The following is a 24,134-nucleotide window of genomic DNA, read 5'->3' on the forward strand; positions in this document are numbered from 1 at the left end:
GTGGATAAGTGAACAACGGCCCCTGAGTATAACCTCCATTAATAAATTATCCAAGCACTCATTTTGCTTATCTAACTGTCCTGTAGGAAAATGAACTCTCTGATTTTATGTGCCAAACATGAAATTACCTTGTTTCAAGAACCAAATGTATTTCTTCAATACCTGTTTAAATAAAAGGCTACACTAAAATATTCCCTAGAATAGGACACATATTGGTGTCTATCACATTTGGTATCTATCAACTTTGGTAAACCCACGGGGAATCACGATATACATAGCTATATTATGCTCCCGGTCCACAGGGGGCGATATTTGCTGCCTAGTCAATAAAATGGTGCAAAGAAATGTGCGTTTTCTTAGCGTTCCTAGTTTCTGTCCGTTGTGAGGTTCCGTAATTACCGGGTAATAGTTTGACTGGCGCTTCAGCGTGTGCTTGAAAAGTGATTACAGAAATGTCATGAATTAAATTTCAAAAGGATCGTCTTTACTTAAATAGTTCTCATCTTTATGCAGCAATAAAACTGAATGGTGCTGAGTGTCTGTCAGAGCTAAAAAGAAAAAAAAGAAAAAAGGAAAATCTGTTAATGCGGAAATAGGAAGAAACCTCTGTCCGTTTTGCCCTACAGTCTAGCCACTATGCTAGCAGCGCTGGCCTGCGCAGGCCTGGGTCATTAGGACAGCCGCCACAGTCACGGAGTTAGCAGTGTTGCTGGTTGAGCTACCTTAAGATAGATAGATAGCTACATGTTATCTGAACGAGTCTCACGTTTGTTGTTTTAACGCAGTATTGTTCGTAATCATGAGAAAGGACGTAAGGATATTGCTAGTCGGGGAACGTAAGTAAGCTACACTAGCTACATTTCTTCGTTCTTGCAGAAGCAAGCTATAGCTGGTTACGCACCGCTTTTAAATAGTTTTTGTGTTGGCTAGCTTTAGATTTGTATTGGCTTTCTTCAGCCTGCATTCAACGGCCTTGTTCGCCACGACAACGAGAGATGGACGTTTAAGATTGATGCCCTCGATTTAAGAGCTATCTGCAGTCTAGCTAGCTAATTTCTTACACCAAAGCTTATCACACAACCTAAATTCGTAACGGTAGCTACATACTGAATTGGTTCATTATCGGAGTATTTATTAAAGATTGTCCTCTAAATTGGTTATTTGACTAGAAGTGCGTACTAGGCTACCTATTTATTTAGTTGTCGGGTTTTGCACGTTGTATCTATTTCGCAGTTCTCCGGACTATTTATAACATTTAGCTATGGTAACGATGGTACTGGCGTAGATGCCGCAAGTAGCACACGTTTTGGATAAGGCGGCCAAAAGGATACGTGTGAATGTTAATGTTCGCGCCCGCTAGTGTAGTTATTGAGCAAACCTCGCGAACTCCTTCTATGTGCGAAGCAGTTAGTTTATCAGTCCAGCCGCATGCTTTATCTTATTAATCATATTTGGATCGAAGTTTGACCCAGAACCTTTTCCCCCCACACAGCTAAAGTTGGGAAGACCTCACTAATTATGTCGCTTGTCAGTGAGGAATTCCCTGATGAGGTATTGTTTTATGATGAACATTCAATGATGAACTGAATTAGCAGTTACTTGTGTTGGAATATTATATTACACATGTTATTAGAATATTGATGCATTATAATGCATATTTGGTCATATTAAAAATATTGATATGAAATTTAAATTGTTTTTTTTTTGTTAATTTACTCTTACATTTAAACAAATGCTGTGTTGCTAATCTTTAGGTCCCTCTCCGTGCTGAGGAAATCACAATTCCTGCTGATGTTACCCCAGAGAGAGTGCCTACACATATAGTAGACTACTCAGGTACTACGCAGGGTCACAGAGAAGCAAGTTTCATCCAGATCCTACACTGTTCCATAGCTGATTAAAAAATGCTCTTTCACAAAGCTCTTGATCTGTTTTTGACACTTGTTCTCTCATCTTATTGTCATGTGTTGACATGTTACTCTATAGAAGCAGAACAGTCAGATGAGCAGCTGTATCAAGAAATATCTAAGGTGAGACTGATTTCATGTTTTGTTAAACTGTGCATGATGTATGTCTGATACTTTGATTATTTCCATTACAGGCAAATGTCATATGCATAGTCTACTCTGTAAACAACAAAAAGTCTATAGAGAAGGTAGGCCTTTGTCCTTGGAGCAAACACTTAACTGCATCATTGATGTTCTTGAACGCTGCTTTGTTCATAAGTTAGAAAGTGCTGTTTCATATACTTGTTCAATTTACTGTAGGTGACAAGCCATTGGATTCCACTTATCAATGACAGAACAGACAAGGACAGCAGGTGTGTAGTCCATGCCCTCACACTGGGCTTACTTTAATTACAGTAAAAATTGTTGTATTGCTTAGAAAAATTGCAGTTCCATATTTTTCCAAATCATTATATAGGGTTTATTTCTGTCTGATCTCTGGGAATGACATGAATAATGCTCACCTGAAAGTACAAGGTTTGTGTAATGCTTTGCAGAGTGCCACTAATTCTGGTGGGAAATAAGTCTGACCTGGTGGAGCACAGTAGCATGGAGACAATTCTACCCATAATGAACCAGTACTCAGAAATCGAGACTTGTGTTGAGGTAAAAGGAAGAGCTCTTCATATGCTCAAGCGTGTAACCTTTTGGGAATTAAGACTGCACCAAGTTTTAGCCTGAACTTTACATTTTTATTGTAGTACCAAGATTATTCTGTGTCTTTGTATAGAATAAGACATATTATTTTGCATGTTTGTAAACAATCTCTCAGTCCTTGCCTAATTGAGATTGTATGCAGGAAATTATAATCATTTCACTGTTGTAGAGTTAAGGAGATGTGCAGTAGTGCAGAATGTCATGCAGGAAACGGACATCACCCAGTCGGTCATATGATGACCGGGCATGGCCTGCTGGTGGGATTAGTTTCAGTCTAAAAGGAGAGGCAAGGTTTACCATGCTGCATAAACAGAGTTCCTGTGCACACCAAAATGCCTCTTATTTGAATGCCCATGTAATGACTAGATCCAGTTTTAATATTTTATTTCAAGTATGTTTACTGCTAATCCACCATTTAGGAGATCAATAAGCAGAAAAAAGGCAAAAATGGTTATATTTAGATACTTTTTTTTTTTTTAAAACTTACTATATCAAACCTTTGAAAAGGTGCTACCCGTGAGCTTAGTTCAGCTAAGACAAGTAATCACAAGTAATCAAGTTTTTCTTAGTCAAGACTCTTTATTGCTCTTCCTCAGTGTTCTGCAAAAAACCTGAAGAATATCTCAGAGTTGTTCTACTATGCCCAGAAGGCTGTTCTGCACCCCACAGGGCCTCTGTACTGCCCAGAGGAAAAAGAGGTAAGGAATTCCTGGATACTGCAGTCCCACCATCCCAACCCCACCCCACCCCTGATTAGACTAGCAGGTAATATAGAAGACACTTTGCTCCCAGTGCCACATTTGGTGTACCTTGTGAGATGAGTTGTTTGTTAGACAACAATATTAGATATGGTCTTAGGTTCAGTTCGACAGCAGAAGTTGAACTGAATCATAAGTAAAGGCTACTTAATAATTTTTCTTTGATATGTCTGCAGATGAAACCATCTTGCATCAAAGCACTTACTCGAATCTTCAAAATATCGGACTTGGACAACGACGGCATCCTAAATGATAATGAGCTCAATTTCTTTCAGGTACAGGCTTCTCACTGTATCCCTGTATACTGAAGCTAACTTTACGTGAGCATGTAGAAGTGAAATTACTGATGCAGATTTGGTTAGCTTGATAGCTGGCTGCTCCTTTTTCACAGAGGACCTGTTTCAACATGCCACTGGCCCCTCAAGCCCTGGAGGATGTAAAAAATGTTGTGCGGCGGAACATGACAGATGGGGTGAAGGGCAATGGCCTCACCCTTAAAGGTGGGGCAAGCCAGACTGCAGAGTTTTACCGCCCCCCCCTCTGCATTGTGGCTTTTTAAATGTGACCTTCCCATGTAGCATGTCATGCCCCTCTGACTTGGCTGTGTGCTCTGTTTGTGCCAGGCTTCCTGTTCCTGCACACACTGTTCATCCAGAGAGGACGGCATGAGACAACGTGGACCGTGCTCCGCCGGTTTGGGTATGATGATGACCTGGAGCTTACGCAGGAATACCTGTTTCCACTGTGAGTCCCACCGAGTGGCCCCCTCTTTGTTTTACGATAACAGTAAGCTCAGCATCCTCTGTTAAATCAAGCAATGCAGTATAAATAAAGTCATGCAAAAAAAAAGATGCTGAGTGACCATATACACTGAGCATCTTTTACAGTGAACATGCTACAAATCCTTCCTTGACAGACCAGTCTTGCACACTGGTATTGCTTTGAAAGGAGCTCTAAAATCTCTTCAAGCAGGCTATTTTGCTGTCAGTCTCTGCCACTAGCAGGAACAGTTTTGCTTTGATAAGGCCACCTTACCTGCTCAACCTCTTTTTGTTTGGCAGATTAAAAATCCCTCCAGAGTGCACTACAGAGCTGAATCACAATGCTTACCTCTTCCTGCAGAGTGTCTTTGACAAGCATGACAAGGTGAGTTCATGAATGCAGTTAGATCGCTGCCTAACTCTGGTTACTGAGCAAAACAGGGTAGCATAGTAGAACAGTGTATGAAGCTCTTTAGATTTTTAGTTTTTAGATGCCAGTAAGTCACTTGTTTGGGACCATGTCATAGCACGAGGGCTGTATTTCAGGACCGTGACTGTGCTCTGTCCCCTGACGAGCTGAAGGACCTGTTTAAAGTCTTCCCTTACATGCCCTGGGGTCCTGATGTCAACACCACAGTCTGCACCAATGAGCAGGGCTGGATCACCTACCAGGGCTACCTGTCTCAGTGGACGTGAGTCCCAATGCCAGAGAGCTAATCAAAGGCCTTAATTCCTTCCCCATTATCACTCAGTCATGGCTTCATGGACCTTCTGTTATCCCATGCAGGCTGACAACATATTTAGACATGCAGCGCTGCTTGGAATACCTGGGTTACCTTGGTTACTCCATCATTCATGAACAGGAGTCACAAGCTGCTGCCATCACAGGTATGTGGGTGTGTATGTGTGAGAGAAAGTACTAAAAAAAAAAGAGAGAGAAACACAATGTATTTCACTGTGTGTCCTTTTCTGCCTTTGCCTGTGTTAATCTAAAATTGCTTGGTGCAGTGACCAGAAACAAGCGCATTGACCTGCAGAAGAAGCAAACCCAACGCAACGTGTTCCGCTGCAACGTCCTGGGAGCAAGAGGGAGTGGCAAGAGCGGCTTCCTGCAGGCCTTCCTGGGCAGGAACTTAGCCGTAAGTACAACTGGATCACTTTGTATCACAACTCCACAAATCCGTGAAATTTTCACAGGTTTTTTGGGGTTTTTTCCCTCCCCCTCCTTGCAGAAACAAAAAAGGATCAGGGATGACCACAAATCCTACTATGCTATCAGCACCACGTATGTCTATGGGCAGGAGAAGTACTTGCTTGTAAGTCACAATGGCTCTACCCTCAGGGTATGGGTGTATTTGCAGGATGATGCTAGTCTTGAGCCTGGTCTCTTCTAAAACTTGCCTCTGTCTGTATCTGTCTCAGCTGCATGAGGTTCTCCCAGACTTTGAGTTCCTCTCAGAAACTGATCTGGCCTGTGACATTGTCTGCCTGGTGTATGACATCAGTAACCCCCATTCCTTTGAGTACTGTGCAAAGGCCTATAAGGTTTGTGAGCCAAACAAATAAACCAAGACTCTCAGAATGTGCTTATCGAAGACTTGTGTCTTTATATTTGTATACTCATTGATTTAAAGAAAAAAAAAAAAAAAAAGCTGATTGCTAATATTACCACAACATGTAATATTACCAGAGTATGTCCACTGTGACTTGAGCCAGTCAGAGGTCACAGATGTTGCTGTGGGTGTGGTGATGCTGGTCAGTGATCCCCACCCCTGTCCCTTCCCTCTTCAGAAGTACTTCATAGACAGTAAGACTCCGTGCATGTTTATTGCTGCCAAGTCTGACCTACACGAGGTGCGCCAGCAGTACGGCCTGTCACCACTGGACTTCTGCCGGCGGCACAAGCTGCACCCACCCCAGCTGTTCACCTGCAACACGGCTGATGCACCCAGCAAAGACCTCTACAACAAGCTCACCACCATGGCCATGTATCCGTGAGTAGACACTCCCGCCACCCCAGATCCCACCCCCTGCGTACTCCCGCATGGCTCCACCAGCTGCTGGTCCTCATCCTTTTTGTCTATTTAGAACGGGTTTTCTTTCCAATTTCTCCTTCTGTTTGTGTACCTGAGCCTCTACTGCTCTGGCAGCCTATTAGATAAAAGTTTGGCATATGGAGTTTTTAATTATGATGTTTCAAAGGTATAGGAGGAGAGTAAAAAGCGATCAGATATGTGTTTAGATTTCAAAATGGCATTATTATTATATGTACACAGTACATATTCGGACTACACCCAGATTTGATCTAATCTGTGTGTTTAAAGGCAGTGTCTTGAGGGCAGAGTTCCTAACACTGGTTGCTAAAAAGGTTGAACTAATGTCTGTTAGCAGGATTGCTTTGTGCACTCTGTTCCAGTGATTCAGTAGATTAATTCAAAAGATTAATATACTTCATTTGAATCATTGCTCTCTTGGAATGAAATATTGATTGTAGTTCATTAACAGAGATTCCTTCCAAGACAGAATTGATCCGAAATCACTTTTAGCTGAGACGTACATCCTCCTAAGAAATTTGCCTTTGGCTTTTTTAATAGTAGGATGCCTCTTTATCAGTACATAATACTTCTGGAACACTGCTGTGTAGTATAGTTAAGAAATGCTCCTTATTTTCATGTGTAGTTAAAGGGAAGCAGTTCATAGACATTTGTTAAAGCTTTGTACATGTGTGTGATGGCTTGTAACATTTTGCCAGCATCTCTTGTATGTCTGAATTGAGTTTCTTCACAGCCAATTGTGTTCAGCACCTCTTGCTTTTTGCTATTAGAGAGCACACTTGTAGCTAGAGTGCTGTTTTAGTTCGTCATATGGTTCCTTTCAGCCTACTGTATTGCTGATGTGGAAGAGCTACTTTTATATTGTAACATACACTGGAACATTGGCCTTCTCCATTAGGAATGTAATTGCAATTGCAAACTGAATAAGTTTTCAGAATTCAGTTATTCTTGTTACTGTGTCTTGGTTTGACCTGCTCACACCCCTATGCTTCCAAGCTTCACTTTCATTCAAGCACTACTAGGAGGAAGAGCAGACATTCTATTCCTGAGAGAGGACCGTCTGGGCCTCAGCTGTCCTGGACATGCACCATCTGTGACCTGTGTGTGGGTGTGTGTGTGTGTGTCCGCAGCCACACCAAGCTTCGCTGCAGGTGCACCTGCAACAGGTGCAACCTTTGCCTCTGTCAGAACCTGCTGAACTGTGAGCTCCTGCGCTCGATCAGGGCCATACTCTACAGTGGTGTTCTGATCAGGTGTCTGACCCGGCTCCGACAACCCACCCTCCTGTTTCCAGTGTGCCTGGGCCACCTTTAACCTATGCTTCCTAACATGCCTCCTGTGGGCTGCCCTAGTGGGAGTCCAGCCTGTTCACTTTGCATATCCACTGGGACCAGTTGAGTTGGTCAATCCCTGAGACTTAGATAAGCTATCCATAGTCAGGCCTTTCTGTTCTGTGGTTTTGACAGTCTGACAATGCCTTTGTGGTGGGATATTGCATGCACGCTTTGTCTACTACTCTGTTTTCGTCACACATTGCAGTGAACACACGGGTCATGTCTAACAGCTCTTGTTGGTCGATTTTGTGCATCGTAAAGCATGGCTCATCCATCCTTCCCTGCCAGGACAAGCTATGTTTAATGCCTCCTTTACATTTGTGTTTTAGCATGCAGCAGCTTTCTGTCCCATTCGTCCATGACCTCGTCTCTCTCATAAGTTATGACCTGATGGAGGCCTACAAACCAGGCAGCTAAAGCAGTAAACACTCCTCACCTGGATCTGACCCAGCACTTTTGAACAGGGTCTGCTGTTTTGAACACCTGACTTGTCAAAATTGATCTTAGTGCTCAAATCATAATTAAAATGTCATAGGACTTATCTGTTCTACTGTACTGCAGCACTGTAGTCTTGGTCCTTCTGCTAAAAAATTGCCCAAAAATGGTAATGTTGGAATGAAGGCTAATAGGAAACCCCTTACAGGACCTAATTTACTTAATGCAGCTAGTTGCCCCAACAGCTTGTTATCTTTCATTAGCTTTTAATTAGTATTTGTGGTGACAGCAGTAAAAAATATTACTTTGTGAACTCATTGTCTGTTCAGTTAATGTATTTGTTAGTCATATTGTAATCTTCTGGGGTGGATATGCAAATGGAAAATCTGGACTAAGTTTGGTTCATTCCTCCTGTCATGTAGAGAATAGTGGCCTCAGTGGTCTTTGTTTTCTGTTTTCCATGTATCATTTTGTTTTAATCCTGAAGGTCATAGATGATTCCTTGCATGGCTTTCTAACAAATTCTAAACTAACATGTTATGGGTCATCTTGTGTGAGGATGTTTCTAGGCTGATTTAGGTTTAGCAGATTTCATTACTCTGTATAATGCTTATTTAAGAGACATTTTGCTTTTTTACATTTAGACATTTGGAAGGAACTCTTATTGAGAGAAATCTTTGTTGGTCTGTTGGTTTCAGTGGGTACTTGCTTATAGGATTGAAGAGAAGTCTTTTTGTCAACATTACAGATGTTTGGTATATGTTTGGAGTTTCATGCTGTATCATGGTGTTCTGTTCTCTTTCTCTGTAGGTGTTCATTCTCATGCGTCTGGCTGGCCCTCTTCCTTTTTGCAATGCATCTCTTCACCTCCTGCTAACCCCTGCCTGCATAGACATGCATCACTCTCAACCTTAATGCTTACTTCACGGCTTTGACGTTGCAGGCATTTAACCTTAGAAAGGGTTAAAGAATACTTGCTGGTGTGTCTGTATGTCTGCGGTTTTTAATGGTTAATTGTCCTACTTATTAAGCCTGGTGCATTTAGTATGTATGGACCACTGTAAAGAAACATTTCTCTGGGGTTGCTGGTTTGGTGCTTGCGTGTGTTGGTTTGAGTGGCTGAAATGCTACTGTAGGCAGATGCTCTTCAGATTCAGTAGATAACGGCCACCATATACATCTAAGGTCCATAAAAAATAAATAAGGAGAGTGGCTGTTAATGGCTGGGCTTTTTTTTTTTTTTTTATCCTGGTCTGACGTTTGTGTCCCAAGTTCTAAAGCATCCTTTATTTGATGGTTGACTCATCATGAATAACATGCTAACTAGAATGTACACATTCACATGCTACTCTGACCAGGTATCTTATAAGCCCACAATCTGAAGATTCTTCAGTTTAATTCTGTAAAAATTATTTTAAAATTAAGTTTAGGTTTTCAGTGCTCAATGGGCTTTGAGCTTTCATTTTTAATCTGCTCATTAAAACAGGCTTCTTTCAGCTCGCGTGCATGGGCTGGGCGGCTGATTCTGCCATGGGCTACGTTGTGGAAGTGCTGTATCCATGTGCATGTGTGCAAGGTTGGGGCTCTGGGTTGATGAGCTGAGTGCATATCTTTCCACTGATGAGGAGTCCAGCCTCATCCATCAGGTGCATGCAGTCAGCTTTGTAGAGGACTCAGTCTACATGGAATCATCTGTCAACCACCTTGGGCCCAGGTAAAAAATCAGCCTCACCTGGGCCTTTGTGCGAGGGGTATGTTGCTGTACACCGATGCATTTGCTGTTCCAAACCAGAGATTTTCAAGCCATGTCCCTGCACAATCAAATGGAACCCGTTTTAAGATGTTGAAATTGTCCTCCAGTGTTGACTGCAGTGAGTGTGACCAATCTCATTTGTGCATTGCTCTTTTACTGAGTCTTGGGCTTATGTTATAAGTCAAGGTCTGAAAGTGTTTGGTGGAGCATCTCCTGGTTGGATTACTGTGTTGCTTGGTCTGAATTGATTTTTATCTTGCAGAGGCCAGTATGGTTCTTTAGGCTTTGGGAAAGACCTTCACACAGGCAGAATAGTGAATATTAAAAGGTTGAGGATGAGTGAGTCTTCTGATATGTTGGCTAGCAATGTTTCAATTAAAATGACGAATGTATGATTTCTTTGTACTGTTGACCTCTTTTCTACTGCCTTTCTCATGTGCATTTATCAGAGTGTTCACGCTCTGGGCCCCTTTGCTTGCCTTGCTCTTTCCCTCACTGCTCCTGCTGTTCCCTTCTGAGTTTTTTCCCCCAACCAGACCTACCCCACCCACATACCTCCACTAGACCTCCGCCCTCTGGGCTGGGAGTTGGGGGCGTGGAGTTGACTGTTTAGAGAAAACCAAATGACAAATCAAACGAGTGTAAATTTCTGAGGCAGCTTCCACCAGAAAATTCAATATGTAAAACCCCTCACTGTGGAGTCTGAGTGCTTTTGGCAACGCCAGCTTCAGTTTGATTTGTCATTTATAATTTACCCTCACAAATTAATCAGGATTGTGTTATGATTATTTCTTTCTTTCTCCCTCTCCCAGTCACATGACCCAGGCGGACCTGAAGAACTCTACGTTCTGGCTGCGGGCCAGTGTTGGTGCAACCGTATTTGCCGTGTTGGGCTTTGCCATGTACAAAGCTCTGCTCAAGCAGCGATGATCAGTTCCAGCCAGCATGTGACTATGACACTATCCCTTAAAAAAAACAAACAAAAACAAACAAAAAAACACACCTTTCTTCTATCCCGGACATTCCCCTTTTGAGAGGAAATGGACATAGAATAATGATAGATAGCTACATTTTGAGGTTTTATTTATATATATATATATATATATATATATAAATATATATATATAAATATATATATATAAATATATATATATAAATATATATATATAAATATATATATATAAATATAAAAATTCAGTATGTCCTTTTTTCTAGCTGTGTCTTTTCCATAGTGGTTGGATTTTCTCGGCCATCTTAGTAGTGGTATACAGGTGATGCCTGCCGGAAATGAAGTTGCTGGGCATTTTTAAAATTACACTTACTGATATTTTTCTCAGGTCAGTATTAATTGGCTTGGCCCATATAAGGCAGTCAAGGCAGAGACACATTGTTAAAAGCAAAAGGAAGGAAGCTTTTGTTTATAAATGTAAATATGTCTGGGGATTACCAGTTGCAGTGAACAAAAGCCAGTTGAGAATTCACATGCACCTGTTACGCAGAGCAGCACTGAACTGAAGCCATTTCACCCATGTAAGTCATTATGCTTTGCGCATGTTTCAGCTGTATTAATTTATTGTTACCATTGTTTGTCAATGAGTGTATTATGTTTATTGCATGACGTAGGCACAGTACATAGGATATATATTTTTATTGATTTTTATTGATTGGTTTGTTTTTATATTTATGATTTGTTGGGTTTCTCCATGGCCCCCATAGATACCCTATGGACAGAAAGCTAGCTATAAACCTGCCTACATTTTGGCAAGGTAGTGAGGTCCTAGTGGGTACCAGGTAGCTCCTAATCCTCTAGGATGTGTGGATTCTGTGGTAAGGTCAAAGGAACATGGTCTCTATGAGAACATTATCAAGATCTACATTATACTGTATATGTACTAATACCTAACTAGCAATCTTGACCACTGCATTATTATTTTTTTTGCCCTTTGTCTAGTCTCAGCATGTCTCACTGTGCAGTTTTCAGTGCAAATCTAATTCAAAGTCATACAACTGTTGTACTCATTTCTGACCTTTCAGATATTTACAATAAACTACTGTGTGATCTAGGCCTGTTTGTTTACACTTTAGATAATAAAGCTCCTTACATTCATCATGTTCAGTTTGTAAAGCTGTACTTGTAAATTATACCCTCATGGGAACAGTGATCTTAAAATTCATTTAACTTTAGAAATTTTCCAAATCTAATATTAGATTACAGGTAATGCATGCTTAACCTCTTTTAGCTCAAATTTGCTAACTAATGATGGAAAAAAATACATCAAACATGCACTCGATTATCGTTCTAATCCGGTCCACCAAATGATTCTAAAATGTTTTAAAATCATTTTGTGGACTGTAATAGAATAAGATCCGCATTACAAACGAAATGCAGGTAGTCTCTTTTATTGCACTAGGGACCAAATTAGCACAATAAAAACAAGGCCAGCTTGTATGCGACTGACAAAAGTGATGTGTAATTTTTCATTAACAAGCTAAGGATTGAATGAGGTAAATGTGTGTCTGAACGTGGACACATCCTATAAGTATATTTTACCTGCATACCCCAAATTGACAGCACTGGCTACCAAATTGTTTGCGTGTGTTTGGAATTACATATCTGTAATGAACATCAGCATAACAAAACCGTGTTCCAGGCTCACACAAAAGCTCTAATACATAATGAAAATGTCTTTTTCAGAACTTGTTACATTTTGATATGTTTTTGATACACTAGTCAAGTGAAAGGTGCCAAGTGTCAGGAGCAATATGTGATTAAATTGCCTAGCACTCCTAGGTAAACTGCACCGAACAGCAGTTTTAACCTTAACATCAAAATAAATGTTATACACATCTGACAGTAAGAATTTTTTTTTGCATTATTACAGTTTATTAAATTTTAGTTTATCAGAAATTCAGTGTTACAAATGATCAAAGTTTTGATGAGCAGAATGAACCAGAGCATTGTCTGTTATGAACCACTCCATGTTATATTATAAATCATTCCTTGTTATGTATCTGATCAGTTTGATAAAACCATATTTTTTAATAATTCATTGCAGCACATTGTATTTTCAGTTTGTGCATCCAGAACATACCTAGTAGATCAATACAAACATTTCAGAGGAGTTGTAGATGTGTCATTGATTCATGCTAGGATGGAATTTCTTTGGTCATGCCCAGCTGACATTGAACTGAGTGTAATGTGGCTCTTTACCTAAATTGAATTTGACAGCCCTGGTCTAGACAATATGACTGTTCCTTAAAAGAGAAGTGGGACAATGGAAAGGTTTTATATATTCTTGAACCAGTACCTCCACTGAAGAGAAGTGAAGCACTAGCTTTATTATAGGTAGATTCTTGAACATGTCTGCTCTAGACAGTAGAGGAGTGGTGTTTATACCACTATGCCAAGGATTTCTCAAGAAAAGAAAAGCTAAAATGGTAAGTGATTCATTTTTACTTCATACAGACCTCTGATGTATCTACAGTGTATTACATATAATCATATACTATATCCAAAGATGGCATTATAGGGTGAAGTACCTTGCCACATAATTTCACATTAAATTACTTGAAATCATTTGAGGAAACCCAATGACCATGATGTACAATGTCAAATGAAATAATTTTATTTTTTTTTAATGCTGGCTTTTTTCTGTTTTTATGTGGGGTATGTTCTGAGTTGTGTAAACTCAGATTCTATAACACACATGTTTACTGCTTCCATCAGAGGATGAGATGGGTGACCTATTGGTTCAAACTTCATAACACAACCCTTTTCTTCTACACTAAGAAACATGGATCCACTGTAAGTACTTTGTTCTTTTTTGTTTGTTTCTTAAATGATTTCTTATAATAGCTACTACAGGACTCAGACATTGGTATGGTTTCCCACACCAATTCCTTCACAGGGACTGTTATAAAAGGCAGAGGTGATTCAGTGTTCATTGTTTCAAGGCTTAGTTTTCGTTTGGGTTTTGGGAAGAAACCACTTATGTACTTACACTGGAATGTTCCATGTGAGTTCAGCTATCTGTTTCATTTCAGTCTGATTGCAGTTTAATTACTTTCATTTTGGTTGGTGATTGAGATTCACAGGGTGTTAAAAATGTCAAATGTTCTAATCCAAATTTCATGGAATTAAAGTTAAATTCGCAGCATATATTCAGTACCAAGTCAGAATACTGCCTGTCTGATGTTGATGCTCAGAGCCAGAAGCCACATATCCATTAAAAATTTGTAAACCATATTCCATGTTGATTTTCCCTGACAGGCAGACCTTAGAGGGCAGTATTATTTGAGGTGAGTTTCAGATCCTGTTTTTCTCTACTGAGTTCTTACTACGTCTGCCTTTAGTCATTTAATGCAGAAGTTGATGAACAAAAAAAAGAAACTTTAATGTCAAGCCAAATTTTGTGTAGAAGTGAAGTGAAGAATTTGCAGGTTGAACTACTGACGATGTCAAATGTAGCGGATAGACATACATAAGCCTATGCTCCAGTCAACAGTGGTTTGTTGCACCTTAATGCGAAGGTGAATTTTCTTTGGCAGGTGGAGTCTGTGCACGAAGTGATGAGGAATGAAAACAAGCGTTACATGTTCGAGATTGCCATGAAAAATGGGAAGAGGAAAGTTCTGGTGAGTTCCCATCCTCCTCTTCCCCACCACAGAGAATGTTTACTAGGCCTGTTTGAGGATGTGATCTACAGTCGCTCACCAGTACAAACAAAAACAAATTATACTTGAAGACTTGGGTGAAAAGTACCACCATTGGCTGTTGTTTTAGAAAAAAGGGAACACGAAAGCAATGTTTTTGCCTCATCATGTCTTAGTCTAATTACATAGTGAATGTTCTCCTTTGCATCTTTATTTTAAAGGCACACTGGGATTTTTGGATAAAAACACATGTAAATTAAGACTTTTAGTTCAGAAGTGGAAACCTTAGCATTTGATGCACTAATAAAGAAGTGTTAATTTTTAACAGTGTATATGTCTTATTATAATTAAATAATTGGCCTTTTATTATGCAGTGTTATCCAAACTGATTATATGTCTGTCTGGAATTTAAAAAAAAAAAGAAAGGGAAAAGTAACACGCATTATTACACCACCAAAGAAAATGGTGTCCAACACCTGATCCTGGAGGACCCTCAGAAAGGGGCAATTTCATCCACCTACCAGACAATATCCTGCCTCTGTACAACATGGATGCACCTGTCAGGCATCAATGTGGCTAAGATATGTAGGCACATATCTCAATACCTGAGTGGGACACGGAAAGGCATTGGCAAGAAAACCAGAGGAGCCAAGCTCCTGCTGGTGGAGAAAACAATCACTCGAGATTGTAAGACCAGACAGACCAACCTATGCACTGCCTGGATTGACTACAAGAAAATCTATGATTCTATGACCCACACATGGATCTTAAAACAATTGAGGCTGTATAACATCAACAGAACTCTAAGAGATGTCCTGTGCCCACTGAATCGGCTTCAACTCCCTCAGTGAAATCATCACCAAGAGTGGCTACAGATGCCAGCTATGGAATGCAGCAACCATCAGCCACCTCCTGTACGTGGTTGACATGTCAAGTCACATCAAGTCAAATTTATTTATATAGTGCTTTTTTACAACAGTTGTTGTCACAAAGCAGCTTTACATCAAGCAGATCCTAGGAACAACATCCAAGATCTCAGTCCAGAAGAGTGCAGCCCTGGGAACAGCCAAGATATTACGCAGGACTCTCTAGCTCCCAGGCCTCTGGTAGAGGACCTGAGCATGAAGGAAAAAGACCACCTATATGCTGAGTGAAGAATTTATTAATATCTATTAAAGTCAGTAAGAAAAGGATGTAGAGGTAGTCAAAATTGTAAAAATTGCAGTGAAGTATAAAAGATTTCCAGAGATAAAGAACGTTTCAGACAGCAGCCCTCATCAGCTGTGCAAGCATATATAGCTAAGTATTCAATTCCTGCCCATTCTAAATTGTACCAACAGGCTGCAGCCACAGAAGACCTCAGACATGAATGGATCTGTCAGCTTCTCAAAGCTATGAAACATCCTGTGTTGAATGTCAGAGCCATCCTCAGACTGATACCGCTCCCCACACATGCCTCTTAAACACCCTCACTTTGTTAGGCTGAAATTGTCATTTTTAAAAAGTTGACAAATGCATTGTAAACTCTTGAGTCACAACTACTTGTGGTTCCCAAAGAACATGACCAGCTAATGTTATTCTGTGAACCCAAGTGGAGACCTTTCAAACCTGTGCAATACTATGAGAAGCTGCAGGTTACACTCAGAGCAGAGCAGCACCCTGCTCAGGTCTTACTCCACCATACCCGACACCCAGCACAGCATTCCTAGCATAGGCTCCAATCCTGCCACACCAGACACCACCCCATGCAACTCTCAAGCTGGGTTTCACATAACTATTGCCACTGTCAGAAGCTTGATATCTTTTAACCTGGTCTAGCCTGTTAATAGAAACATAACTATAAATTTCACTGCAGGATTTTGGAGAAATGGTTAAATTCTTATTTTGTTTGCAGATTGAGTTTTTAATTAAGAGGTTTACTTTTATTACGAGGCTGACGATTGTTAATATTCTTTGCTTTTAGTATATAACCTTAGACACTGCCAGTTCTGAGAGCAGTCAGCAGTTAGAGAGTGAAACTGAGTATAAGAGCATGAACATGAGAAAGATTGACATCCTACCAACTCACAAAGGTTTGTACAATCACAGTTAAACTTAACATTGATATCTAGTATTTATTCTAGAAAATGTTTTTTCCACTGAGTAGGTACTTGTGGAAGTGAAATTTGAAAAATGCATATGTACTTTTAGCCTTGAATTTAGAAGAAGCTATTTATGACACACCTCCATCCACCAGGAGGGCCAGTGACTAGGACCATGGTAAGTGTACACCATTACCTGTTCTCCATAACCACTTAATCATTGTAATACTCATAGCTTTGATCATTCTTATTTCAGAAATGATGGACACCATTTATGAGGTCCCTAAGTCTATATTTAGGAACATGCATGAATATGTGAATGGTGAGTAGTAGTGTGCATCTTTGATGACTTTCCATGTTATCAGTTAAGCAATACTGAATCTCTCTGCCATTGCAGAAGCTTCCTCCAACAGAGAGAGGCCAAAAAGAGGAGATCTCCTCAGTGACATGATGGCCTGCTTGGGGGAGAATTCTGCAGACTAGATAAGAGAAGCAGCTCCAGCAGCAATCTGCAAACCACAGCAGTCAGAATACCTCCAAGTCAGTGGACTTAGAGGTAAACTGTATCTGAAAGTATAACTTGCCACAAAAAAAAAACCCTCCTCCCAACAGATTTGACACAACATAATTTCATATAAGCTATGCCTCTTGGCATTTAAAATGATTAAATATTACATTCTTGCATTCTTTTCCTATTCTTGTTTTGCCCAGTGCATTACCATAATACATGAGGTATAAACAATAAACAGTATTTAGTTTGCTGAAGTCAATGTAACTGTTGTAAAACAGTTGTCTTCTTTTGGGGCAAAAATGCATGCTACAAATCCATATAGTTATAGATGAACAATAAGGTTTTGTTCTTCACAATGAAATGTAGTATACTGAGCCTAAAAAATAAAACTAATTATAAAATTGGTAGAGAGTCTTAAATTGACAAATAGTGCTTGAGTATGCAAAATACCAGCAATGACAATTCTCAGTAATTTTCTTCAGTGGTCTTTATACACTTACACACACACACTAAATGTGTTATATATAGTTAAGAGAGTAAATTGTGGTGTATTGACTCCTAAAATATACTGTTCAATACAAGACTCCATTGTGATTTCCAAAAGATTTAAATTAACTTCAGTTACATAAATCTTACATGTGGGACCTTTAAAAGGCATATGTGCATGCCCTTCCCATCTTTATTTTACAGGTATCCAGATGTGCTGCATAGAAAAAACCCCCCACTAGTACAGAATAAATGAAATGAAATATCAATTTCTAATTAAAAAAGTAAAACAAAAAAAACATCAGTGTAGTATTATGGATTATAAAAACTACATTCCCTAACCTGAATTTATGTACAAGGTAAAAGGCTCATGACAGTTCAACAGGTAAAGGAGACATCAAAGGATAAACTTATTTTTTTTTAAAGTGACAGTAACACTATAAACAAGAGTTAAGTCTAAATATACAATCAATCAGGTGAGCAATCAGGTTACTCTGATATTCCACAAAAGGCTGTGAGTCGGTTCTGTGAAAATGAAGAGAGTACTGTTTAACCAAACATGGTTTAATGCATGAAAAATAATGTATCCTGGCTAACAGTGTAAAGCATACCTGCAGTTGTCTTATACTGTGAATCACTTTCGCATCCAACTGGCTCAGGTCAACAGAATCCATCTCACTAGCCAGCAGCTGAATACACTATAAAAAGAAAAAAAGACACTCTTCTTGCTGGATTCCTCATGATATACATATCCACATAGAGACAGAGTCGGTTAGTCAGTAGTCAGTCAGATATTCACATTCTTTACTGACATTTTTGTTGAGAAAGCAGTACTTTTGTACTTTCCAAGTATGGGACTGATAACATGGCATTATGATGGAACAGGACTGACCTCCCCATTGCCTAGAGGGACATTAATAACAATGTCCTCAGTTCCTCCAGCGATAGGAGAGCCATTAACAGAGATGCTGTACACCTTCTCTCTGTGACGAGGAACTCGCACTGCAGGAGTCTTAGGCAACCTGACCAACGATAGTACATTATACATATATCAACCTGACAAAAAGATAATACATTATATTAAACTGAAAAAAAAAGGTACATCTCGGCTAATGGAAATAAACTATTTTAGAAACTTTAACCAAAAAACCCAACAAACTGAACCACAAAGTTATTTGTCACAAAGGACTTTGTGCCCATAGAAATGGGGTAGGGGATCAATTTCTTTTAGACTAAAATTAAACCAAATGCTTAAGTCAATTATACAAATTCTCTTGCATCTGGCATCACCTGGAGTCAAAGCGAGGTGTGATGAGTGGAGTTGGGCCTATAATAGAGGAGTCCAAGAAACTTCTGGCTGGGGTAACCAAAGGCTTCCTAGTAGATCTTAACAAATTAAAGACAGTATTGACCATCAGCATTTTACATACGTCATAAAATTACTTACTTAAAACAATACAAAATTAAACCAATTACAAAAATCTGCATTTACAGCATTTGACAGATACCTTTATCCAGAATTAATGACATTTATCAGTATGAGGACTAAACAGTTTGTCAGGTGTTGCTGGCACCTGGTTCATTCAGCTCTAGCAGGTGAGCTACAGGAGCAAAACAACCATAACTCACCTCCTTATAGTGCCATTCTGCTTGCTTACAGAGAGGGCTCTGGCTTTCTTGGAGGTTGACGGTACCTTCTTTGGCCTTCCCTGTTATAAAGACATGACAACTCTGTGCTAAAAGTAGCATGATTTATAGGGTGTGTCCCATGACTTGCTCATACACTGACCTTTTTAACTGTAGACTTAGACACCAGGTTTTCTTCATCTTCTGAGTTTGCACTGGTCTTTGCAGCTGTAAATATGGAAAGTCAAATACAATTACATTCAAAAATAGCAGTGAAAAGTAGAAGGGGGGGGGGGGGGGGGTATTGGAACCTTTTTTGGCTGACTTGGGTGGAACTGTATGATCCTGAGATATGGTGAGCTCCACTTGGGCAGCCTCCTCCTTTTGCTGCATGGGGTGAAGGCAATAAAAATAAACCAGTTTCATCGTTTTTCAAATTTTTTTAAATCAGTAATGACAGGACAGACTTCTAAGGAGAAAAAGCAAAGTAACGAATACGGAAGGAGGATTTACCTTTGATTCATCAACTGGTGTTTTGGGTTTTTCGGATGCTAATATGCAAATGGAGATATTTTGAATCTCTGCATTAGTATGTCACTCAAATTACACTGACACAAACAGACAATTAAGTCATATGGCACACCCCGATTTCCACCTAATTTTGTGTTACCATAACACACAAATGAAATGGATAGCAGTGAATGGTTCTAAAGAAATTATCATTACATATTTGTGTTCATACCACAATACTGAATCCAGTTCATCTGTCGCACTGCCATGGGCATCTTGATCAGTGCTATGTTGTAAAGGTTGTCGGCATCTTTCAGAAGGTTGTTGGTCTTCTCCTTTAACTTCTCAACTATGGTACGTACTGTGTGCACAAAGATTAGTTTTTGTAGGCAAATTGAATGTTACTATGGCTAAGAAAAAACAAGCATTCAAAATGCACATGCAGAAAACATTACTGCTGATTACGGATTTGGACTGCGACTTCTTTAAAACCGCTGTGCATCAGTGGGCACAACAGATGAAGGACTTTTGTGAAATACCTTGTTTCATGGGAAAGTTTGCGTACTATGGCAGACTTTTGATGGCCTTTATATTACACTTAAGTTACTCCTTGGACTTTTCTTATATAGCTACACTGCTGGTGTACAGTTAAGAGTTAATAGCTCATTTGTCTAGAAAATCGATGCAATACATTTGCAGTCAGACACCACACTAACGTTAGCTACATGTTTTGATGCTAGGCCGTGTGGTGGGTTGGCGGATTGTAATTTACCTTCATCGTCAAAGTCCAGAAGAAAAGCTTCTAATTTGGGTATCTTAGGGTTCTTCTTGTTTTTAGCGTTAGTTGTGCGTTTCCTAGGAGCCATTTTGTTCCTATGAAAAAGCGGAGTCAGTGTCAGTGCGGCGGCATACAAGTTAGCGTTAACTATCTAACCTAGCTAGATCCTTTTCCATTTATAAACAAATAACTTGGCTACATGGTGGTTATTAAATTTAATATGCCAACGGAAGAAATTGTAGATATATATTGCTAATTTACACATTTAAAATATACCGAAAACCTTTACCCTTTTTATGTTAGTCTGCGTTGCTTCCCAATACGATCAAATGGCTGCCGTTAGAAACGGCGCCTTTCAAATTCATTTGCAAAAGCAGTTTAGCCACTGAATGAGCAGTTCGTTGTTATACGTCATTCATAGGCGAGCTCTTGACCATTCCGCTACCACCTTATAAAAACAAAAGAAATAGACCAATAGCTGCAAAGCTTATTGGAGTGTGACTTTATGACGTATGGGATAGGGTCAAACGTGTGAAATAAACGTAGTGCTCAAGCAATATAGCTAGGTCTGTATTCTTATCAAAATAGGTAAATGTAATATTTAATCAGTATAATTTGCATATAATTTATATTTTGTGCATTAATGGGTATATAGTAGTTGATAAATAAACGATCAAGTTGGGAGAGTTAGCTAGCTAACGTAGTCAGATTGTCGGTGTGTTCCAGCCAAACAAGTAATGTCCCAACAGCCGTCATCGCTGCTGCATCAAGAACTTAGAAAATGCTTTCGAGTCTTAGAGGCTAACCAGAACATTTGGAAATCTGTTCTTGCGGAATGTACACCTTTGATGAGTTCGCTGGGAAATCTCGCGGAACAGTTGAGGGCGCTGAAGAACGTGGAACTTGTTAATACGCCTCTTGCTCAATTTCCAGATCTAAAAGAGCGCCTTCAGTATAAACTCATACAGGCTATAGACACGGTCTTGGGAAAATTAAGTGAGAAAATGTACGTTTACTTTGATTGTTTTCTAGTTACATTAATATTAAATGTGCTATCTACTCAAGTGAGGGTATGATTTTGATAGACTACATATTCTCTAAGTCGTTCTGGACAAGGTTGTCTGATAAAATATGTAAATATACTTTAATACCTCACCGTAAAATCTTTCAACTGCTTTTGCAGGTATGCGCTTCAGTTAGTGCGGGATTCGATCAGTAAACAGCTACTTGCTGTTGTCCAGCAGTATGAGCAGAAGGCAGACTCCCTCGATATACACTCATGTACTACAAGATCTGCTATCTCGCCATCTGTCGCTGATATGTTGGAATGGTTCCAGGACGCCGAACGCTACTACCGTGTCCAGTATCCTTAGTCCGTTACTAATCATGAGCTGCAGTTAACTTAAAAACAGCTAGCTTGAATTTCACCTTTTTGTGCACACACATGCACTTCTCAGGCTGGAGATGTAGAGCAATGTTTCTCAGCCCCATGTCTGGGGTCTACCAGATGGTCCACGTTTTGGCTTTAGCTCAGATTTCAGCATACCTTTTCAGCCTAATTGTTTTTAGGTATAGGTCTCATGATTAGTTACCACAGACAATTTTGACATATTTCCTTGTGATTATTAAAATATATGTTTACTCCAATAGATTGGAAGCATAAGGGCAGTGTTTGAGAATGAGATCAACAAATTAACACAGAATACATTACAGGCATATTTAATGTAGGACACAACTCTGGGCCACGTGAGTACCTTCCTGAGTCAGCTAATCAAAGTCTGCATGTGCAACAAAATACAGATGTGTTTGTTTTCTTGTGTGTTATAGATGGAATTAAACTTTTATTTGTCTGTTTGATACCATTGTGTCATTGATGGCACACAAGAACGCAGTTGGCATCCCATCATCTCTAATACTCACGTGCTCTTTGATGTTGCACAGGCAGATTTACTTCACAGGATTGTGAGGATGGTCCCAGTGCTCTGAGGCCAACATAGTTCCTGGACTCCAATAAAGTCCTGTGTGATTGTCCTCAGCTGTGTATTTAGATACATCCAGAGGAAGAACCTATTACAGATACTAAAGCCTGATGAACTCGTGTTTATGGAGACAGCACCAAAGAGATGGGCGACTTTAGATTCCCCAAGGGGAGAGGAAAACATTTCAGGTAACCCCTCTTGAACAGGAATTGAGACTATTTTTTTCTGGTCTACTTGATTGTATTTTTATATGTTATTGGTTGGAATTACAGTACCAGTCAAATAATGTGTTGTATTGTTAAGACATTATTTAAAAGGCGTAATCTAGTGTCAAATTACAAAAATTCGAATTAGTTTGAAATGGGTTTAGCTTGTTTTTGGGCACAGACATATACTTCTACAGTGTACAATTCCAGGACATCATTTGTATATCTGCATCTCTAAAAGAAATCATGTAACAAAAAACAATATTTAAACTACTTTGATTGCTGAGCAAATTTTTGAGGCTGAGAATGCTAGAATGTGAATTCTGTTTTCTTGTTTCAGATGTGCTTCATCAAGTGTCATTTTTCATGAGCTCGGACTAAACACACGCCACCTCATGGATTTCGGCCAAGCACGTGGAACTGTATGCTTCTGTCTGGAAATTACGTTCAAGTGTCCCTACAATATGTAATTACTACCTGTAATTCAATAATCGGAGTTTCAAAGTTCTGATGTATATTGTTTGGCCCTCTGCTTAATGTACTAGAAAAACAGCTTGAACTTTGCTTCTGACCCCCCATTAATATATATTAATTTCATTTGTCCATAAACTTCATATAGGAACAATTCTAAAAAAATAATAATAAAAAAATCTCATTTGTGTCAATTCTAATTTGTGTGTGTGTGTGTGTGTGTGTGAAGGCAGAACAGGCCACCAGTTAGTTAATTATAATAAGGTCATGTTGAGATGCAGTGACAATATCAGTGATTTTCTGTATGTTGGATGATCTTTAATCCAAGATCTCAGAATCATATTACTGCCTTTTAAGGACTTTAGGAAAACAGGAAGAGCACTTGTGTTGAGCTCACATGAGCAGCAACAGAAATTTGCTCATGGACTTGGACAGCTCCAATAAGTTTAACGAGCTTTTTTACATTTATTGCTACTGCCATCAGTGACATTGAAATGATTTGACTCTTTTGTAATCACATGTTTATCATACCTCAATAAGCTTATTGTTATTTTAATAAATACAAAGTCACTTCACTCAGAGCAAACATGATTATACAATTAATCTTTTGTTTTTATGATGAAAATGAATTGTGACTTATCACAGAACATAAAGTATACAGATATCAGCCACTTAATTATAAACACCTATCTTCTTGGGTGTGTACCATAGGTGTGTGGTTAGGATGTGTAGTCTGTTTACGTGCAAAATGTGATTGTTAGCTGTGTCTGACCACAGGCCTGCTTTTGATGGGATATTTTTGAGTGAGAGCCCACTCTCAACGTGTCAGTCACTGATACTGCTGTACCTGGTGAACTTGCACCAGCCTAATATCCCAAACAATGCTACTATCATACCTGTTGATTTTGTGTTAAGTCAGCCACATAATATCGGGCGGTCAGAAACTGACCCCACGTGAATGAAGTGGAGGCTGGCTGATAAATTGTGCATGACAAAGATAAGTTACAGTGTGTAATTTTACACTTGTCAAATGCATCTCTAAGACAGGTGTCTAATTAAGTGGCCAGTGAGTTTA

At 39.5% G+C, this 24,134-nt stretch overlaps 3 protein-coding genes across 4 annotated transcripts; 2 read left to right on the top strand and 1 right to left on the bottom strand.

Moving 5' to 3' along the window:
- Positions 1-395: 395 nt before the first annotated feature.
- On the top strand, positions 396-10,835 carry rhot1a (ras homolog family member T1a). 2 transcript variants are annotated; one of them, XM_027022197.2, is made up of 21 exons: positions 396-836; positions 1,493-1,551; positions 1,755-1,836; positions 1,987-2,030; positions 2,102-2,155; positions 2,268-2,320; positions 2,504-2,612; positions 3,260-3,361; positions 3,598-3,696; positions 3,813-3,921; positions 4,045-4,165; positions 4,483-4,567; positions 4,729-4,874; positions 4,970-5,070; positions 5,191-5,321; positions 5,415-5,498; positions 5,605-5,727; positions 5,974-6,176; positions 7,367-7,489; positions 9,582-9,719; positions 10,571-10,835. In XM_027022197.2, the coding sequence occupies exons 1-21, from the start codon at positions 800-802 to the stop codon at positions 10,686-10,688; spliced, it is 2,121 nt and encodes a 706-aa protein (XP_026877998.2). In that variant the 5' UTR covers positions 396-799; the 3' UTR covers positions 10,689-10,835. The 2 variants fall into 2 exon arrangements, with proteins under 2 accessions (XP_026877998.2, XP_026877997.1); XM_027022196.2 differs by lacking the exons at positions 7,367-7,489; positions 9,582-9,719.
- A 6,637-nt stretch (positions 10,836-17,472) lies between these two features.
- cdca8 (cell division cycle associated 8) lies at positions 17,473-20,772 on the bottom strand. Its single transcript, XM_027022185.2, has 11 exons — positions 20,693-20,772; positions 20,398-20,498; positions 19,858-19,986; positions 19,629-19,666; positions 19,427-19,502; positions 19,279-19,343; positions 19,119-19,198; positions 18,780-18,875; positions 18,382-18,511; positions 18,101-18,187; positions 17,473-18,014 (listed from the first exon to the last, which is right to left on the bottom strand). The coding sequence occupies exons 2-11, from the start codon at positions 20,489-20,491 to the stop codon at positions 17,979-17,981; spliced, it is 831 nt and encodes a 276-aa protein (XP_026877986.1). The 5' UTR covers positions 20,492-20,498; positions 20,693-20,772; the 3' UTR covers positions 17,473-17,978.
- Positions 20,773-20,921: 149 nt separating this feature from the next.
- Positions 20,922-23,259, top strand: c19h1orf109 (c19h1orf109 homolog (H. sapiens)). The gene is made up of 4 exons (XM_027022181.2): positions 20,922-21,409; positions 21,587-21,766; positions 22,452-22,570; positions 22,929-23,259. The coding sequence occupies exons 1-4, from the start codon at positions 21,141-21,143 to the stop codon at positions 22,967-22,969; spliced, it is 609 nt and encodes a 202-aa protein (XP_026877982.1). The 5' UTR covers positions 20,922-21,140; the 3' UTR covers positions 22,970-23,259.
- Positions 23,260-24,134: the final 875 nt, after the last annotated feature.

The sequence above is a fragment of the Electrophorus electricus genome, chromosome 8 (assembly GCF_013358815.1).
Source record: "Electrophorus electricus isolate fEleEle1 chromosome 8, fEleEle1.pri, whole genome shotgun sequence".
Taxonomy (NCBI): domain Eukaryota; kingdom Metazoa; phylum Chordata; class Actinopteri; order Gymnotiformes; family Gymnotidae; genus Electrophorus; species Electrophorus electricus.

Bases quoted from the DNA above. Each gene is read 5' to 3' on its own strand.
- rhot1a (XM_027022197.2), top strand. From the start codon at position 800: ATGAGAAAGGACGTAAGGATATTGCTAGTCGGGGAAC. The intron at 2,613-3,259 runs GTAAAAGGAAGA...GCTCTTCCTCAG, and splicing joins AAATCGAGACTTGTGTTGAG to TGTTCTGCAAAAAACCTGAA. The intron at 3,922-4,044 runs GTGGGGCAAGCC...TGTTTGTGCCAG, and splicing joins CAATGGCCTCACCCTTAAAG to GCTTCCTGTTCCTGCACACA.
- c19h1orf109 (XM_027022181.2), top strand. From the start codon at position 21,141: ATGTCCCAACAGCCGTCATCGCTGCTGCATCAAGAACTTAGAAAATGC. The intron at 21,410-21,586 runs GTACGTTTACTT...CTGCTTTTGCAG, and splicing joins GGAAAATTAAGTGAGAAAAT to GTATGCGCTTCAGTTAGTGC. The intron at 21,767-22,451 runs GTATCCTTAGTC...CTGTGTATTTAG, and splicing joins GAACGCTACTACCGTGTCCA to ATACATCCAGAGGAAGAACC.
- cdca8 (XM_027022185.2), bottom strand. From the start codon at position 20,491: ATGGCTCCTAGGAAACGCACAACTAACGCTAAAAACAAGAAGAACCCT. The intron at 18,188-18,381 runs GTCAGTCCTGTT...TTCTTTTTATAG, and splicing joins TCCCTCTAGGCAATGGGGAG to TGTATTCAGCTGCTGGCTAG. The intron at 18,015-18,100 runs GTATGCTTTACA...TCATTTTCACAG, and splicing joins ACAGTATAAGACAACTGCAG to AACCGACTCACAGCCTTTTG.